Genomic DNA, 18,668 nt, shown 5'->3' with positions numbered 1-18,668 from the left:
ACCAAAAATGAAAGATGGGGGGATGTACTTACCTAAGACATGTGTTTTATGCCCAGCAAAATATGGTGGCACATGACTGTAATCCCAGTACTCAGAAATACATTTGAAGAGAGTCTGAGCTAAAGAGTGAAATTATTTAACAAAAGGAAAAAGCAAGAAAACAATAAAAGTGAAACAAACACCCTAGTGTTAAACTCTCAGTGGTCTAGTCCTCTGTGGTTGAAGAAACTGTAGAAAGGAAAAAAGTTTAGAAAACCCTGTCTGAACTCACAGCAGTAGTGGGCTCATGCACAAGACTGGCTTCATCAACATTCCATCATGGATTTTTTTTTGGGGGGTGGTATCATAAGGCTCTACCCTTCCCTGAAGGAGAGTCATCCTCTGGTGTAGCCACTGGTAAATTGCCCTTGCTCAAGTAACTTCCCATACATACTCGTGGAAGCAACCCCATTAAAATACATTAGAGCATGCATCCAAAAAGATAGGGATGTAGGAAGGGGACTTGTTGGGAAGGAAAAAAATCTGGTGTAAGGAAGACAATGATAAGAGAGGACAATGCAGGGGAAATGATCAACATGTATTATAGGTATATGCAACTGTGAACAATTTAAAAATAAAAAGATAATCGTTTAAAAGACTGAATGCATTTAAAATCGTGGGTGTTGTTTGTTTGTTTTTCTCTTTTGTGGGGGGGGGGTGCCACTCAGCTCCCAAATAAATCAAATGTGGAGACTTGTTCTTAATTATAAATGCCTGGTCATAGCTTGGCTTGTTTCTTGCCAACTTTTCTTAACTTTAAATTAACCTGTCTGTCTTTTGCCTCTGGGTTTTTACCTTTCTCTATTTTTGTATACCTTTCTTTCTTACTTCATTGCTGGTTGTGTAGCTGGGTGGCTGGCTCCTGATGTCCTCCTCCTTCCGCTCTCATTCCTTCTTTCTTTTTCTCCCAGATTTCTCCTTCTATATATTCTTTCTGTCTGTCAGCCCACCTATCCTTTCTCCTGCCTTCTATTGGCCATTCAACTCTTTATTAGACTATCAGGTGTTTTAGACAGGCACAGTAACACAGCTTCACAGAGTTAAACAAATGCATCATAAACAAAAGTAACACACCTTAAAGTAATATTCTATAACATTTTCCCCTTTCTTAAAACAAAAATGAAAGGTTTTAACTTTAAAACTTTAACATAGTAAGACTGTATACAATAAGAACAATTATCAAGTAAAGATTACATTCATAATGTACTAAATTCCAATTCATTTGTGTCTGGTAAATTTAAAGAAAATACTACATATCTATTCTGTCTTAGTAAATCCATATGTAAGGAAAATGGCAACTATAACTATCTAGTCTTCAACTCCATTAAAGGCCTCAGAAGGATATAATTTGATTGACAGTTATAAATGACTAATTATTGACTTATGTTTCTTGATCATCCTAAATAGTTTAATAATAGCTTTCAATAACTAGAATTTTACCTTGCCTTTTTTTTTGTTTTTTTGTTTTTTGTTTTTTGAGACAGGGTTTCTCTGTGTAGCTTTGCGCCTTTCCTGGAACTCGCTTTGGAGACCAGGCTGGCCTTGAACTCACAGAGATCCGCCTTGCATTTTTAAATGAACTGCATAGGTACAATACCTTAAACACAGAAACATATACAGTGTAACAAAAATAACTTTAAATTTGTATCAATATACCAAAATTCATGCCAATGCAAAATATCTGAGATTAATAGTTGTCTTTTTATCCTATATTTCTATATTCCCCTAAATTATAACAAATATCCATAACTCATCAATTAACCAAAGACCACCCCTACCCCCCACTCCCAACTCTTGAGAATGTGGACGTTGTTTTCTCCAAACTGCTTTCTGCTATCTATGGTGAAGGAATCCCTAGGGATCCCTGAGAAATTTTTGAGATAATGGCCAAGTCCTGGGAAGACCAGCAGTAAGTAACCTTTGCTGATAGATATCACCTGTCAAGATTCAGGGGGGCTCCCTTGATCATACCTAATCCATATTATTCCTGAAGGAATCCACAACTTCTTATCTTCTGTAGGAACAAAACTCCAAAGCATTTTTTACTTCCATTTGACAAATACATTTTTTAACTTCTTTTTTAAAGTCTTCCCAAAAGTATCTAGATTAGTTCAAATTTAGCAGTCCAGTTCACAATTCCATGACTCTTAGCAGCTGTTTGCTTATTAACAATCAAAAAATTCAAAATCTACACAATAACATACAGGATCCAGACTCCCTGTGTGGCTTACCCTTTTTTCATTACTTTACTTCTCTCTTTAAAGACTTTATTATTTTCAAACTATTTTAAACTATTTTTTTCTTTCTATGACTGTCCTTACACTTATTTCTTTCTTAAATCTACACACATTATAAAACACACTGGAACCTGTTTAGAGGTTTTTTCCATCTGGACCCATTTTACTGCATATCTCTAGTCTTTTTGACCCCATGAGCAAACTTTTAAACTACTAAACATCACTGACCTCCACACAGAGGGCTTTGGCAGCTGGCTCCATCCACTTCTCAGGTCCTAAAAGCCAAGTCTAAAACTCATGGTCAGATCAGAGATGCATGACCAGGAACTGCATTCAACCTCTCAGCTATGGAATGCTGGTGTCCTGCACTGTGGCAGTCATTATTTCCACTTAGTTTTTTTGTTCCTACTTAATGTACTAGCTGCCCAAGGGCTCACTGTCTGGCAGAAACTGTCCAGCAGAAACTCTTAAAGGAGCCATTTTAAGCTTTCTCAGGCACTATGGAAATTTGAGAGCCGCGTTGGTATGCCGAAATGTTTTTTCTCTTTTGTGGGGCTCGCCACCCAGCTCCCAAATAAAACACACATGGAGGCTTATTCTTAATTATGAATGCCCAGCCTTAGCTTAGCTTGTTTCTTACCAGCTTTTCTTAATTTTAAATTAACCTGTCTTTTGCTTCTGGGCTTTTATCTTTCTTTATTCTATACACCTTTCTTTACTTCTTACTCCATGGCTGCCTGTGTAGCTGGGTGGCTAATCCCTGGAGTCCTTCTCCTTCTCTGGCTACTTCTTCCTTCCCAGAGTTCTCCTATATATCCTCTCTGCCTGCCAGCCCCGCCTCTCCTTTCTCTTGCCTTGCTATCAGCCATTCAGTTCTTTATTAGACCATCAGGTGTTTTAAACAGGCGAAGTAATACAGCTTCACAGAGTTAAACAAATATAACATAAAAGTACCACACCTTAAAATAATATTCTTCAATAGACGAGAATGTAGCTCCAGCATTTGAGTGCTTGCTTAGCATGTGTGATACCTCAGTCAAATCTTGGCAGCCCCACGCACCCCCGCCCCAAATTTACCTTTAAAATTAAGTGAAGAACTGTGATGAAGAGTACCTGCTGCACTCAATCTCCAGTCCTCTTTAATAGCAGCACCCCAACTTTATTTCAGGCACATAGTTAGGAGTGTATTTCCTAGCTTATCTCTGCAGCTAGAGATGCTTGGGTTCAAGTAACAGCTTTGTCATTTAGTATTTGTGTGGCCTTGGGTGTGTTGGGTTGCTGCTTATATATGTCTTGGATTAATATGAAGTGCTCCATGAGTACATAAGTGAAATATGCAGTTCACAGTTTCTCCATTGTTAAGAGAAGAATTTCTTCTTTACAGAGAAGACTGCAGAATAACCGGTCTCATGGGTCACTTTCACAATGAAAATGAAATTATCTCCACCGTGGGATCCCACAGCCTTCATTCTTGACTTTTAAGTGTCAACACTATATTTAAATATATTTGTTTACCTCTCTCTTTTGAGACAGGGTTTCTCTGTGTAGTCCTTATTGTCCTGGAACTCACTTTGTAGACCAGGATGGCCACCTGCTGAATGCTGGAATTAAAGTTATGCACCACCACCACTCAGCCTGTTTACCTGTCTCTTCATATTCCCGTCTTTCACTATGGGCAAAGGCTTGAATCAAAACATCTTCCTTATGAGTTGAACCTTATGGTGTACATGCTTTGTAATCCTAATACTCAGGAGGCCAAGGCAAAGGATACTAGCCTGTTATGTGGTGAGACCATGCCTCAAAAAACCAAGAGACAGGGATATAGCTCAGTGGTGCAGCACTTGTCTAGCATGTGCAAGGCCCTGGGTTTGACCCTTATGGGGTTAAGTGTTAGATAACGGTAAGACATGGAAATCTGTAACAGATTTCTTCCACTTCACTCACTATTTATACTTCTAAGTTGTTCTTCACTCTTTTTTTTTTTTTTTTTTTTTTTGGTTTTTCGAGACAGGGTTTCTCTGTGTAGCTTTGCGCCTTTCCTGGAACTTACTCTGTAGCCCAGGCTGACCTCTAACTCAGAGATCCGCCTGCCTCTGCCTCCCGAGTGCTGGGATTACAGACATGCACCACCACCGCCCAGCATTTGTTCACTCGTCCTTAAGCAACTGTTCTCATCAAGACTAAGATACCATGTTCCTTTATCAGTGATGACACCCATAATCTGACTACTACCCTGAAGGCTTGTATTAGCATTCATGCAAACAATATCACTTTGATAGCCAGAGCAAGCACCTTCTCAGCTGTTCTCGGAAACACATTCTTCTAGGCCTCAAGCTTCCAAATTATAAACACAGGGAACCCCTTCTACCCGTACTGTCCTCTCTTAATCCAATTGCTCCCATGTCCTTGTATATTGCTTTGAAGCCACTTTGAGCAAGATATTCTACTGAAGGCATTCTACTTCCTAGCACAGTAATTTCTACCTTCATAGTCCCTGGGTTTTCAATTACTGTTTGCTGCAAGATACCTTTATTCACTTTTTGATGTCCTAGTTGTGCTTATGGGATTGGCACTGCATTTGATTACAAAAAGGCTGATGTGAATAGAGATACAATGTATTAAGAACTAATATGGAGCCTAGCATACCCTATTTGCTCAATAAATGTAATTTCCCTTTTAAACTTGTTTCACACAATTCTACACTTGTTTCTTTAGAATATATGTATCATCTGTCATCAATACAGTACAAATATTTCTGTACCTTCAGCAAAAAGGCAGACACAAATTGCCCCTTTCCAGTGTTTTTATTGATACATATAACATTCACAAACCATTTTACAGGTTTCTTTGCACAGACTTCTTGTTCATAGGAAAGATCAGGATTAAAGTAGAATACCCAAGACCAGAAATGAACAAGCTTCATTAAGGCAAAGTTTGGAATGACTTCAATCTTAAGTCTAGGAATATACCCAGTACCCTATATGACCAGATACATCCCTATACTATAAACACCTGAAGAGATGTTGCATTTTGAGGCATAAATCATCCCTTTAGGAAAAGTAAAAGTAGTTGAGTTTTCAAACTTTGAGATAAACAGACTATGCATATGTGAAATGGGAACTTTTATAGTAATTTGATTCTTCAAACTTTGAGAAAATTAGACTGTATGTGTGTGAAAAGGGGAAAAGAAAAGGGAAAAAAGAGGGTCTAAGGGCAGCAAACCTATGTCTTTCTAAGTCTGCCTGCTTTGTGTGCTCAGATGCCAGAGTTCCATTACTCTGAAAAAAGAACAATACGTATCCATCTCCAGTGAGTTCTAGGGTGCAAAGGTTAGTAACAGGAGATACACCCTGGGAAGGAATATGTTCATTTCATGTACCTAACAGTGAAATGCAAACTGCATCTCATCTAATGTGTTCTTACCATCAATTCACTTCCTGCATGACCTTGGTCAATTACTTGCATTTCTGTGCCTCGATTTTCTACTGTAAAATGAAAATTATAGCACTTTATGCTGACGAGGAGAGGAAATTAGAGCAAGTACTACAAACAGTGCCTGGCCAGCTGAATAGACAGAAAGGAGACTAGTAGTGACTAGAGAACAGGAATGACTGGTTTCTCTGCAGTGATAAAGACAAACATTCTCAAATTAGATACCAGTAATTGTTGTGGAACTCTAAATCTAGTAAGAACTGCTGAATTGTACACTCTGAAAAAATGGATTTCATGGTAAAGTTTACTTTAATAAAACTATTATAAAATTATTTTAAAAGTAAAATAGAAAATTGGCATACAGTAAGTGCCCAATAAATGTTAGCTATTAATAATCATAAAATTACTATCCCTGTCAGTTCTATATTCATAACAAAAGCACACAGAATCTAGCAAAGGGTCTCTAATTTACATACAAGGATCCATCCACAGTTATAAATTTACATCCATCCAACTGTCTCAGAAACTGATAGTCTAGTTAAGGATCATTTCAGTGCTCAAACCAGACTAAAACATCAGCATGCAATGGATGACTTGACAGTAACAAAACAAAAAAAAAAAAAAAAAAAACTGATAAATTTTCATTTTCATCTTCAGAAATAAGCAGGCATCTCAAATGTCAAGAGATTATATATCTCCAAGTACAGGCTTATTAGCCTTCTAATCACATTTTTGGGTGTACTATTTATAAAAGTCAACAGTGAAATGATTACCAGTCTCATGCTATGCAATTTTGCCCAACAAAGGAAAGATGCCACAACACAATGAAAAGGTCAAATTCAACTTATATAACTTTGAGGCCAAAATCCAAACAAAACACACATACACAAAAATCCTTAATATTTGATGGTAACTTTCACAAACCATTCAGAACATTCAAATATGTTGTCATTGACAGAGTTTTGCAATCTGAACACCAATTAAATCAAGTGTCATGATCTCAGATGTAGAAGCAGCAGGTGATCATCCAAGCTGGCTGATACCCATGCACATTCTGCACGGATACTCAAAAAGCCTGAAATTCACCATAAGTATGAAATGTCACCAACCTAGAACAGGAAGGAGTTCCTCTGCTCGAGGCTTCTGCCCTTCCAGTCTTCATTTCTAGAATCAACTATGACTGCAGCAAACCAGGAAAAGCTATATTACAACTTCCAGACTCAGGACTTCACATGTCACAGAAAGTAACAGACTTTTTGCACATATTAAAAATAATTATACCCTTTGATTATACAGTTCTAGAAATAAGTAATTAATCCTCCAGTTTATTCACTTTTTTTTCCCTGGCAATGCCAAGGATTAAACCAAGAGTACTATGCATACCTGGCAAATGCTCTACCACTGAACTACACTCCCAGTCTTACATTTCAACTACATAATACCATTAATTCACCCAAGAGCAACAGATTAACACTCACAGGATCAAGCTGCCTTATATCCAATGTGTTTAACCCTCCAAATCCCCATAAATTGTGGCCTTAGGAATTTCAGAGTAAATGTTTCACCTGAGTAAAATCTCCTTTGAGAAATATGGTTCCTTCTTCATTATCATAATTACTTGGGAAGACTACAAAACAACTTAGGAAAGATATTTGAGTGGAAAGAGACAATTTATGACAAAAATTGCAAAAATCAGGGTCAGTTTCAAATCTTTCCTTTACTAACTCAAGAGTGAAACACTATATTTATCTTCACGGAGTTCATAATTTAAAAGATAAATTACAATGATTCAAAAAATACCCCCAACCTTTAGAAAAGCCTGGACAGAGAGGACAAATTCAGTAATGCTTTGTAACTCATCCCATGAACACATTGGCCTAGTGCTGCTCGTTTGGTTACTCTGGGAATGGGAAAAATAACATTTTTAGCATCATTTATCTATATGAAGGTAGTCTTTAAATACAAAATCAATAAATACTTAAATTCTATGATAAAGAAAAATCACAGAATAAGCAATTCCTATCTCTGTAAGTAACTGCATATTTACAATGAATGTTCTCTGACTCCTAATCATTGTCTACTAGTTCTTCAATTGAAACATAGAAGGCAACAGTTCTCACTATCTTACAGCAGTCCTGTTTAGGTGAGAATCAGCCTTTCTCACGTGTTCTGTTCCCTGAAAAGCCTTCACACTTGTGTGCATAAATATCTGAGAGTACAGGTAGGTGCACATGTGCAAAATGTACATATCTAAAGGGGAGCTAATTAGGTTTACAGATAAAGTCTAAAACACAAAATAAATTGCTATTCCCCAGCCAAAACAAATAAAACAAAACTCTCTCTATATATATACATATATATATATATATATATAAAAGAATGAAAAAAACCTGCTGAGCCTACTACAGGAAAGGCAGCAGCTGTAAACTCAACTTACCCTTTGTCAAGTCACATAAATGTCCTTCTGTTACCTAGGCTTCGGAACACTAAATTCTGTGTCTATTTGCTTAAATGCACATTTTTGATGTAGCCTTCCTTTCTAGTCTGAGGCTGGACCACACAAAATAATGAATACATCCTTTTAACTATGTAGTATGTAACCTATACCTTAAAAGGTGCTCACATGACAATATGCATTATAAACCATAAACCTAGATTTCTGTCTTCTTTGCTACTTAGAAAAGCTCAAACATTGGACCACCGAGAACTTCAGTCAAAGGAAAGTTGCATGTTTCACTGCTAGTATTGTATATTCAGGATGTAGGAGAAAGATTAAAAACTGGAGTGCTAGCCGAGGTACTGTTACATGACAGAAAAGTAACTCTACAAAAATAATTTTTAAAATCTGATTATTTAGATGTCATTTGCTTAAAAACAAACAAGCAAACAAACCAAGTATAGCACTACCTCTGATCAAAATCTGAAAATTAATTAATGCATGTTTTCTCCTCCCATGTCTATAAACCTTCTTCATAACCTGTCTTTGCTTTCTCAAGTTTGGGAGAGAAAAGAAAAAGAAAATGTATACAGACTATTACTACTTATGAAAAGAGGCATATTCTAATAGTCATAAGGCAATGTGTTTGAGAGCTGCACCTGAACAAATATTCTCCAAGCTGAAGATGGTCACCAATTCTTTTTAATTTGTAGATTGGATCCACTTGCTCCTCGAGTCTCTGGCTGTCACCCTAATGGACCACAGTAACTTCATCATGCCTTAGGGAGGCATTTTACCATGCGTGGTATGCACATATATTTGAAAGAAATAACATTAAGAGGAAAAGGACAGCCTTGCAAATATCAGTTCCTTATAGAAATGACAACAGTGCTATGTGGCTCCCTTTTAATGTCTCAGAATTGAACAAGAGAGTGGGGAGGCTGTTGTTGGTAAACTGTTCAGGTGAGCCTTCAGTTCACTGGTTTGCACTGTCTCTGTCCAGATTTACTATGGAGTGAACGTGAGTATCATCCAACTGATCACGAAGTAGAATAAAAAGACCGGATACACAGCGAGAGCTTTGCGGTTTGGAGGCTGGCTGTCAGCAAGAAAAGCTGTTGATGCTAAAGAAAACAAAAAGGAGTATTTCATATAATCATGGTACCAGAACTACTAATATTTGTCCAATTCCAATGTAACTGACATAATCTGGAACACAGAAGTCCACTAAAAGTTCAGTTTTATTTGTGGCTCCTGAGAAAATAATACTTCAAGTTCAGTTAAAGGGTAGGTATATATGGCTGAGTGGCAGAGCACTTGCTTAGTATGAACAAGGCCCTAAACAAAAACACACACAAAGAGAGTTCATACATCTATCATCTTCCAATAGCCTAGGGCAGCATCTTTCAAATACTAAAGCTTCAAAAGTTTTTGATTATTCTGGATAGAAATCCTTCTTAAGCAGATTTCTTGGCCTTTTGTGGAAAGTTACTGAACTATGCTTATGGCAGGTTTAAATATGTGTATGGCTATTTGCTCCTATACTAAATGGTCTCATATTACTTCCTTCATTTTTGTGAATTAATTTGGGGGGAGGGTGCTGTTTTGTTACTGTTGCTTTTGTCATTTTTTTTTCAAACAAGGTCTTATATAACCCAGGTTTGCCTTGAAAATATTATGTAGCTGAAGTTGACTTTGAACTCATAATCCTCTTGCTGCTACCTCTCAAGTGCTGGGACTATAGGCCTACAAATTATCAGCTGTCTTTAAAGTGCTATTCTGTCCATCCAAGAAAAGCCTACTCATCTTACTTATCAAGAATAACCCCTATAGGTTAGGCAGAGTACAGGTCTGTAACCCCAACAATTTGGGAGGCACAGGCAGGAGGATTATGAGTTCAAGGCCAGCCTGAGTGACATAAAGAGATCCTGTCTCAAAAAAATGTGGTTATGTACAGCTTTTTGCTCTGTTCTGTGGTACAGAGGCTTGAACCAGGGCCCATAAATGCTAAGTAAGCACTCTACCATAACTACTGCTATATTCCCAGTCTCATTTTAAAAGTTTTATTCTGAGACAGGGTATTGCTAACTGTCTAGTCTGGCCTTGAACTTGCAATCTTCTTGCCTCAAACTTCAAAGTAGCTGGGATTATAAGTGCACACCACCATGCCCAGTGACTTTCTACATCTTCTAAGTTCAGATATCCAGTTCACATAACATGGACACCTTCAATACTTACTTAGAATAGCAGGTTCTATGGCTGATACATTGATTTGACAGCTGAACTTCATTGTTCATAATTGGCTCTTCATCTTTAACCCTTTTTATCTACTCTGGTACTATAGCTATAAGTACATACTCACCAGCCACAGACCAGGCGAACATCACCACCACCACAAAAAGCCGAATCATGAAGTTTATTGGTCCCTGTCCTGCCAAAAGCACCAGACGGCAAACCAGCATTGCAACAGTCAAAGGAAGTATGCAGTATCCCAGCACGCATAGGCTCTGAAAGAAAGAACTACAAACAACACACATCCCCAGATAAGTATCATTGAGTGGTACAGGACACATCTTACTGTACAGATGGCTCATAGATTCAGTGGACTATTGCCTCCTTCCTGCTATCCTGTCTATACCTTTATGTTGATGCTAATTTCATGAGACTAGTCCCCTGTATCATATACTTTCACTTTCTCTATACTCTTCCTGTTCTCCTCTTAGGCCCCTTAACAGTCAATTTTCTAATATCAGATCATCTACTCTAATTCTTAGAGATCTCCCATTGATTCTCTATTGTGATTATTAATCTAGTTAAAGACCAATTTGAGAATGTGTTTTACCATAGGTTCCCCTAAAATGTATGCATCTTCTTAAAGTCAAGTCTAACTTCAAGGTTTAGAGAGAAAATCTGAAGCTTACTACTGAACTCCAAAATTTATTTCAATTGAATTGTTGCTCTATTCTAATGGTATTAAGGGAACTTTTTATTTGCTACGTAAGTCAAATTTTTTTAAAAAATCCAAATAGCACTGTTCCCCTAAAATCTATGATGTGCTAGCTAGTAAAGAGGAAAATGGTGCACATAATGACACTCACATGTTTCCACCAAGAAGTTTTGAATTGAGGGTAATAGTGACTGCTCCAAACCAGACAACAACGAAAACTTCAGCAAACTGCGGTCCTCCATCTTTTTCCCCATCCACAGAACTCTTCTGTAGCATCCTAAAAACAACATGAATACTACGTAACCTTTTATACAAAGCAACAAAAACATGCATCCTTACCAGATTGCTATAGCAATCTGTAACATCTGTACATCTGAACATCTGTAATGTGTACTTTGTAAGGAAAACACCAATAGAATCTGGCAAGGTTTTACTTAAAATCCAAATGCATAAGGACTATAAAGAGTGCCGTGCTTTGAACTTTCTGGAATGTTTAACTGGCTTACTAAAAGCCTCTCTGTCCAAGCATAAGTTATTGAACTTAAGAGCCAAACATTGCTCATAAACATGAGATATTTTGTTGCTGTTGTTCACATAACATGTAAAATAGCTTTAAATTTAATTTGTCAGTATTTTTAAGTTGGGATGCTTCACCTCAGACTATGTATTTCTGAAGATGGGTGAAGTACATCACAATCCCAACTAAGGAGATTGAGGCAGAAGGCTCTTGAGTTAAAAGAAAAGAATGTACCTTTCTTGTAAAGATTAGCTCAGTGATAGAGAAAGTATCTACCTAGCATGCACAAGGCCCTGGGTTACATTCCCAAAACAAAACAAAAAGGAATCTGTATTTATGGGTTTATGTGCCAAGTGAGATTTTTTTTCATACTGGGTCGCTGAGATTCCAACATAGCATCAGAGCAATAAGGGCCTCCCAGTCACCAGATCAGTACTTTGTGTGTTTGGATTACTTTTCTACTTTCTACTTTTGTTGGCAAATCTCAGTGTTCATTTGCTTGCTTGTTTTTTAAACAAGGTCTGCTTGTGTGACCTAGGGTGGACTTTGTTATCTTCCTGCCTCTGCTTCCTGAGCACCAGGATTATAGGCACCATGCTCAGCTATGAATTTGTAATTCTTACCTTAAGGTTTTAGCCCCCACACTCAATAATAGAAACAGTTTTTAAATTTATTTAGTTGCTGATTTTTAAAAATCAGAATATAAATATCATTACTAAAGGACTTTGCTCTGGAACTGAGTAAATATTGAACTATCACTTAAATAGTCTGTGTCTAAGAATTTAATAGATGTAAAATGTTTTGAATCCTGGACTTAAAATACTTGGTATGTTTTCCCTGAAGAATAATTAAAATAAAACAAGTTCATAACTTGTCTTTTATTTTTTATTTATTTTTTCTCCCCGGAACCCAGGGCCTTGTGCTTGCTAGGCAAGTGCTCTACCACTGAGCTAAATCCCCAACCCCAATATTAAGCCTTGTCTGGTTATGCTGACTGCCAATATGTGGAGGATTTTGTATTGCATGGTTATGTGTCTTCCATTCCAAATCCTGACCATCAGGTGCAAAGAGTGTGCTGGCACTCTTTGTTGTCTGGAACCCCTATCACTTGAGCATGGTAGGGTGAAAAGAATATTAACTAATCTGGGAAGCAGGTGACTCAGACACTGATCCTGGTTCTCTCACTAGACATGTCACTCAATTTCATCTTAAGACTACAGTTTTCTCTGCAAATAAGTGAAGTGAAACTACATAAGCTCTAAGGTTAATCTTTTGAAACTAAAGAAAATACATACATAGTTTTTCAAGAGCTTTTAACACATATCCTTTCAAGGCACTGAACTGGTTCCCTTCATATGATTACTAGAAGTACAAGAAAGTAATACTGCATTATGATCTAAATGAATACATGATAAATTTAAATTCTAAAAATTATAGTGTGGTGGTGCATACTTGTCGTAACAGCACTCAAGAGGCAGGGGAGGCACAAATTTGAGACAAGCCTGAGCTACACAGAAAGTTCTGAGATAGTGGGAGTTACATAGTACAACCCTGTCTTTTTTAAGAAATCCTAAAGGCCTAGTAAAATTTTTCCTTAATCCTAGAACTCCATCAAGAAAGTCTAGTTCAAATGAGGAAGGAAATGTAAATACTTACAAGGCAAGTGTCACACAGAGTATTAATGGGCCCCACAAATCCCCTACAAGGAAAGAAAAGACAGGCCTTCTAAGAAACAAATATACCATATTTCCTATCTTTATCCTAATACTTACCTCTCACTCTTAGAATCTAAGCAGTAAGTTTTACCTAAGCTTTCCCAACCTTTCTGTCCCCTTTAAGGTTTGTTCCCTTAATGAGTCATAAATTACCCTACTCCAGCACATTAAGAGCTATGGACAATCTGTCCCCTAAATGTACAAAATAGCCTAAGCAAAGATTCTGCCTGTGACTTCAGGGCCCAGAGGGAATCTGAAGCTCATCAAAGGACTTAAGTGAGAATCCCCTCAAATTCCCAACTACTGCCAAATTACATTACCATGCTCAGCTGTGAGCATTTTTGAGGTTCGTATTTACTGATGAACTTAATGAGTCAAGTCTTTCAATTTCTGAAATTCCATTCCAAATTTCTTCCAGAAATTTCATTTATATAACTGTTTCTTGCTGTAAAACAACATCAGCTTTATTACATTTGCCTTTGCTTTATAAAGCAGTAATGATAAGGTACCAATGATATGAAGCAAATCCTCAAAAACCTCATATACTCACAATCTCTTAACAAAGCGTTACTTTTCCTTGGATATAAAACATGCATAAATTTCTTCCCCACAGCTTTTAGATCACGCATCTGAAAGACAAAAATAACTTGATGTACTGTAATGATTAAAGTTACCAAGAAGTTCCTTCCATTTGCTAAAAAGACTGAAACAACTCACTCTCAAAGAGAGAACCTTAAATTTCAATAGATCAATTACCTTAAAAACCAAAGAGCCAAACAAAATTATTAGTGGTATTTACTCCCATAATACTGAAGGAGTTTCTCAACTAGTCTAACTTACGATGGTATGGCGAACAGATTCATTTAATGTGGAGTTGTCAAGTTCTCGTGCACGGGCTCTCACAGGAATAGTAATCTCTCCTTCTATTGGGATGTCTTGTGAAATTGATATATCAGAAAGGCCCGCGAACTGAGAAAAGATGGGAGGAAGAAAATTAAGCTTATAACAGACTGCAAAATATCTCAAACACATCACCATTTTCTAGAGTTGGGACTGTATAGTTCATTTGGGTTTTGCATAGTAGTTAAAAGTAAATGTTAGCTCAACAGACATTAAGTAATACAGTTAATCCTCAAACATTCCTTTTAATTAAAGGTGATGAAATATAATGGAAAAATACTGAAAGTACATACTAGACATTTGCCCTCAAATATTTATTTTTTTACAGCATGAGTTCCAGGCCAGCCGGGTCAACACAGTTAAGACCCTGTCGTTACGTATGAACGTACATATATACATAATAGGCTGTAACTATGTCACAGTAAAAATAATGTTTACATTAGTTTATGTACTTGTCACTATTCTGTGATGAGTTTCATCATTTTCCAAATGAGTAAACTGGGGTTTAGAGTGCTTTTACTCAAGCTCACACCTGATCCATAAAATGACCCAAATACTTTGTCCCTTCAGCACTGGGGATTGGACCCATAGGGCCTTGCACATGCAAAACAAGCACTCTACCACTTAGCCACACACCCAGACCCAGTACACTGGGACAGTTTCATTCCTGATGCCGAAATACTGTCTGGAACACAGCAGATGCTCAATAAATACTTGATGAATGAAGAGATGAACAAATCGAGCTAAGGAGCAGAGTGGGAACCAGAACAGAGTTCACTTGCTTCTCACTTCAATTCTCTACTGTTAAGCTGCCAATTCAAAGAGAAAAAATGGGGTTGGCGATTTAGCTCAGTGGTAGACTGCTTGCCTAGCAAGCGCAAGGCCCTAGGTTCAATCCTCAGCTCAAAAAAAAAAAAAGGAACTGCAGGCTACACCTCAGCCAAGCCCATCCTAAAAAAATGGAATCATTTATTGAGCAAACACTATATAAGCAAATACGCTGGGAGGAAGAACATCAGGGCATAACACAGACTTCCTTAAACTCTTCCCTTCATGGCCTTGATTGTATTAGGCACTTCATATAAGTTATGCCATTTTATCTTCCTGAAAACTCTTAAAGGTAGATACTTTGATTTTAGTTCAAGAGATAAACACCCTCTATTGAAATGAATTGCTTAAACTCACACAAGCTTCAGTGTGAATGGACTCTAGCCCATAAATGTAAGTTTAACTGTAAGGCCTGTGTTCTTAAATAGTATGCGCTGTGGCTTTGACTCTAAGTGTCCCGAAGAGGATGACAATGACCTGGAAATAATAATTAGCCTACTAGGGTCACATGACAAGTAAAGATTCAAGTTACAAGCAATAAAATGACAACGTCCTGTGGGAAGCAGTTTCTCATTACTTCTGGAGTACTTCACAATGTCTGGTGACAAGTCTTGATAAAAATGACAGTGATACGAACGATATTTCAGAAAGCACTCAATGCTCAGCACTGAACAAAATGTCTAGGACAAGGAATCCCTAGTGTGGAAGGGCATGAGAGATTTCACGAAAAGGCGTAGAAGGATCGCGGAAGGAGGGGAAAGGCAATTAACTGCAAGAACAGGTGCTGCTGTAAGACTGCAGCAGCAAAGGCCTGCAGGGCCAGGGAGCTCTAGCTCTCTCAAGCTACAATCCGTCCCCGACACTTCCATTCGGGGAGTTCTGCCTCACTCTGGGTCCCTTCTGTCACAGTACCCTAGCTCACCAAAGGCCTAGGCGTCGCTGTCTCGTGCTCTCCAGGAGCTTCCTCGGCTTCCGCCATCTTGATACACCTTCGTCCTGGTCGTTCCCATGCGCCTTTGCGAAACCTGAGACGTGGAGAACAAGGCTGGGCAGCGCGCTGTCGCGTGGAGAAGGCGTCACAGCAGGCGCCTGAGGTTGGCTGCTGCAGAGCGGGGGCCCGCCCCTGTGGTCTGTCAGCCTCTGGGCTCGAAGCCGAGCTCTTTGTTGCTCGTTTTGGGGGGCCGGTCCCGCTAGATGGCGCTCCGGCTTTCACGTCCTCTACCTGCGCAGGCTTGTCTCCCGGAAGCGCCCAGCGGTGCCCAGGAGTCCAGCCGAACGCAGCCGAACACGAACCCAGAGCCCACCCCCTAGCCCCCTGCCCCCGCCCCGAACCGAATTTAGCCGAGCACAGCCGAGCACAGCGGCGAACAGCCGAACCTAGTCGAGCACAGCCGAGCACAGCAACGCACAACCGAACCTACCCGAACGCTTCTGAGCACCGTAGTTCACAGCCGAATACACTAGAGCTCAGAAGCTCACTGCCGAGCCCAAGGGCGCACAGCCGAACACAGCCGAGCACAGCCGAACACAGCCGAGTATAGCGACGAATGGCCAAACGTAGCCGAGCACAGCCGAGTCCCGCGGTGCACAGCCGAACTTGCCGAGAATAGCCGAGCCCAGCAGCGCACAGCTGAACAACAGGTCACAGCCGAACACTCTCGAGCCCAGACGCTCCCAGCCGAACCTACGAGAGCATAGCCGAGCCCAGCAGCGCACAGCCGAACATAGCCGAGCACAGCGGCACACAACCGAAAGCAGTCAACCGAGCCAAGTCCAGCCGAGCGCTGCCGAGCCCAGCGGCGCCCAGTCAAACCTAGCTGAACTCAGCCGAAGATAAGACCATCCCACCAGCGCCGCTGCCAAACTAACCTAGAGGAACATAACTGAACCAAGACGTACCCAGCCAGGACCAGCTGAAAGCAGCTGAGACTAGCAGCGTTTGACAGGGCCAGTTCATAGGGAGTGGCTCTAAAGTGCCAGTCTCCGTGTACCCACAACAACCAGGCTCTCTTCTAGGGGAAAAGCAAAAGGCCTTCACCTTCAAGCGGAAGAACCTGATCCTCCTGACCAGGGGCTCCCTTTACTGCCGCCCCTGACCTACTAGCTCCCTGAGCTTCTTAGCCAGCTTCCATCTTCTTCAAGTTCTTAAACCTCTGCACTGTCTTCCCACCGATCCTGCAACCATTTCTCCTTTATCCCCTGTGGAATGAGAGAGCTTCACTGACCTAATTTTCGAATCCCACTACAACTTTGAAGTTGCAAAGCTGTTTGGGGGCATGTACTAAAAATGTCCTTGGTCAGTAGTGGCTCCTGGTTGGGTGGTGGGGAGAGAGTTAGCTACTGTAACCCAAAAAGAGGAAAAAAAAAAAGCCCCTGCCTGAACCACCTTTGACCCCCTACCTCATCTCCTAAATTCAGTGTTTCTGACTCCGGCTCTGGTTCACCTCCTGCCCCCAGCTTAAAGGAGGTCAAAGAAGACAGCTGATGCTGTCAGTGTTCTCTCTACCCAGCTGCCTGTGGGAAAATACCCATTGGGGTAGGAAATGAGTGAAAGGCTCTGATTTATATATTTGGGTAGGTAGTTCAGGAAAGAGCCCAAATAATAAATGAAGAAGGAGATATGTAGAATATGGAAAACTAGACTCCCCAGAATAAGCTCTGGGGGATGGTTATTATTTATTTTACTTAAATGTTAGTACCATAATTCTCCTTCAAACTAAGTAAGTTTTCAGTACTTAAATACTTATGGAAGTGATAACAGCATTTAGGCTTTGCCAGGGCTGTGATGCTAGCTTGTAATCCCAGAGGCAGGAGGATTATTGTAACTAACTTTGAGGTCAGTCTAGTGTATATAGAAAATTTCAGGCCAGTCACGGCTACCTGGCACCTTGTCTTAACAAATGTTTTAGGCTAGTTGATACAAACTCCTATTTTAATTACAGGAAAATATAATATGCAGGGCATGATAGCCCAAGCCAGCCAGTAACATATCACTAAGAGGTAGAGAGGCAGGAAGATCAGGAGTAAAAGATCATCCCGGGACACATAGAGAGACCAGTGTCAAAAACTAATAGTAACAACAAAATATTTTATTCACGTCAAAGTCAGCCTGGGCCTCCCATCCTAATCCCTCCTCCTGCTCTCCCATTACCCTGTCTCCCACACTTAGCCACTCAAGTCCCTTCCCACTTCCATTGATAACTTCATTTCCTCACCAGCCTCCGAAATTAGTTCTCTCTCTCTCACTACCAGTACCCAGTTTTTCTCTCTAACCTCACCTCTTAGCTTCTTTACCACTCTTTCAAGATGCCATTAATGCTGAGTGAAGAGGAAGAAAGGCCATAAAACGAGCCAATAAGTTTCAGGGTACCTAAGGATTATTTCAGACTATCAGTGCTCCTTTTTCTAAGGGGGTACAGGTCTGGTGTGATGCTTTGAGTTGACAAAAGGAAGGCTGTGGATGAAGAGGGTGGCATAAGAGTGGACACTTTTTATTTCTCATCAAAATGTTAGCTCCCTAAAGTGCTAAATTAACCGGGCATTCTATGGTGATTTTTATTTTTATTTGTTTTGAGACAGGATCACTTATTCAGGCTGGCCTCAAACTCCTTGTAAG

The 18,668-nt window shown here is 39.5% G+C and overlaps 1 protein-coding gene across 2 annotated transcripts; it reads right to left on the bottom strand.

Annotated features, from left to right (window-relative positions):
• Window positions 1-9,037: 9,037 nt before the first annotated feature.
• On the bottom strand, window positions 9,038-16,535 carry Yipf6 (Yip1 domain family member 6). Of its 2 annotated transcripts, XM_036175099.1 has the most exons (8): window positions 16,474-16,535; window positions 15,975-16,077; window positions 14,165-14,293; window positions 13,875-13,953; window positions 13,266-13,308; window positions 11,244-11,369; window positions 10,508-10,665; window positions 9,038-9,269 (listed from the first exon to the last, which is right to left on the bottom strand). In XM_036175099.1, the coding sequence occupies exons 2-8, from the start codon at window positions 16,029-16,031 to the stop codon at window positions 9,154-9,156; spliced, it is 708 nt and encodes a 235-aa protein (XP_036030992.1). In that variant the 5' UTR covers window positions 16,032-16,077; window positions 16,474-16,535; the 3' UTR covers window positions 9,038-9,153. The 2 variants fall into 2 exon arrangements, with proteins under 2 accessions (XP_036030992.1, XP_036030991.1); XM_036175098.1 differs by lacking the exon at window positions 16,474-16,535 and having other exon boundaries at window positions 15,975-16,345.
• Between the last annotated feature and the right edge of the window lie 2,133 nt (window positions 16,536-18,668).

The sequence above is a fragment of the Onychomys torridus genome, chromosome X (assembly GCF_903995425.1).
Source record: "Onychomys torridus chromosome X, mOncTor1.1, whole genome shotgun sequence".
Classification (NCBI taxonomy): domain Eukaryota; kingdom Metazoa; phylum Chordata; class Mammalia; order Rodentia; family Cricetidae; genus Onychomys; species Onychomys torridus.
This window is presented reverse-complemented; position numbering and strand designations above follow the sequence as displayed.

Bases quoted from the DNA above. Each gene is read 5' to 3' on its own strand.
- Yipf6 (XM_036175099.1), bottom strand. From the start codon at position 16,031: ATGGCGGAAGCCGAGGAAGCTCCTGGAGAGCACGAGACAGCGACGCCT. The intron at 14,294-15,974 runs GTGAGCTAGGGT...ATCTTTTCTCAG, and splicing joins CAGCGACGCCTAGGCCTTTG to TTCGCGGGCCTTTCTGATAT. The intron at 13,309-13,874 runs GTGAGTATATGA...CTTTCCTTGTAG, and splicing joins TAACGCTTTGTTAAGAGATT to GGGATTTGTGGGGCCCATTA.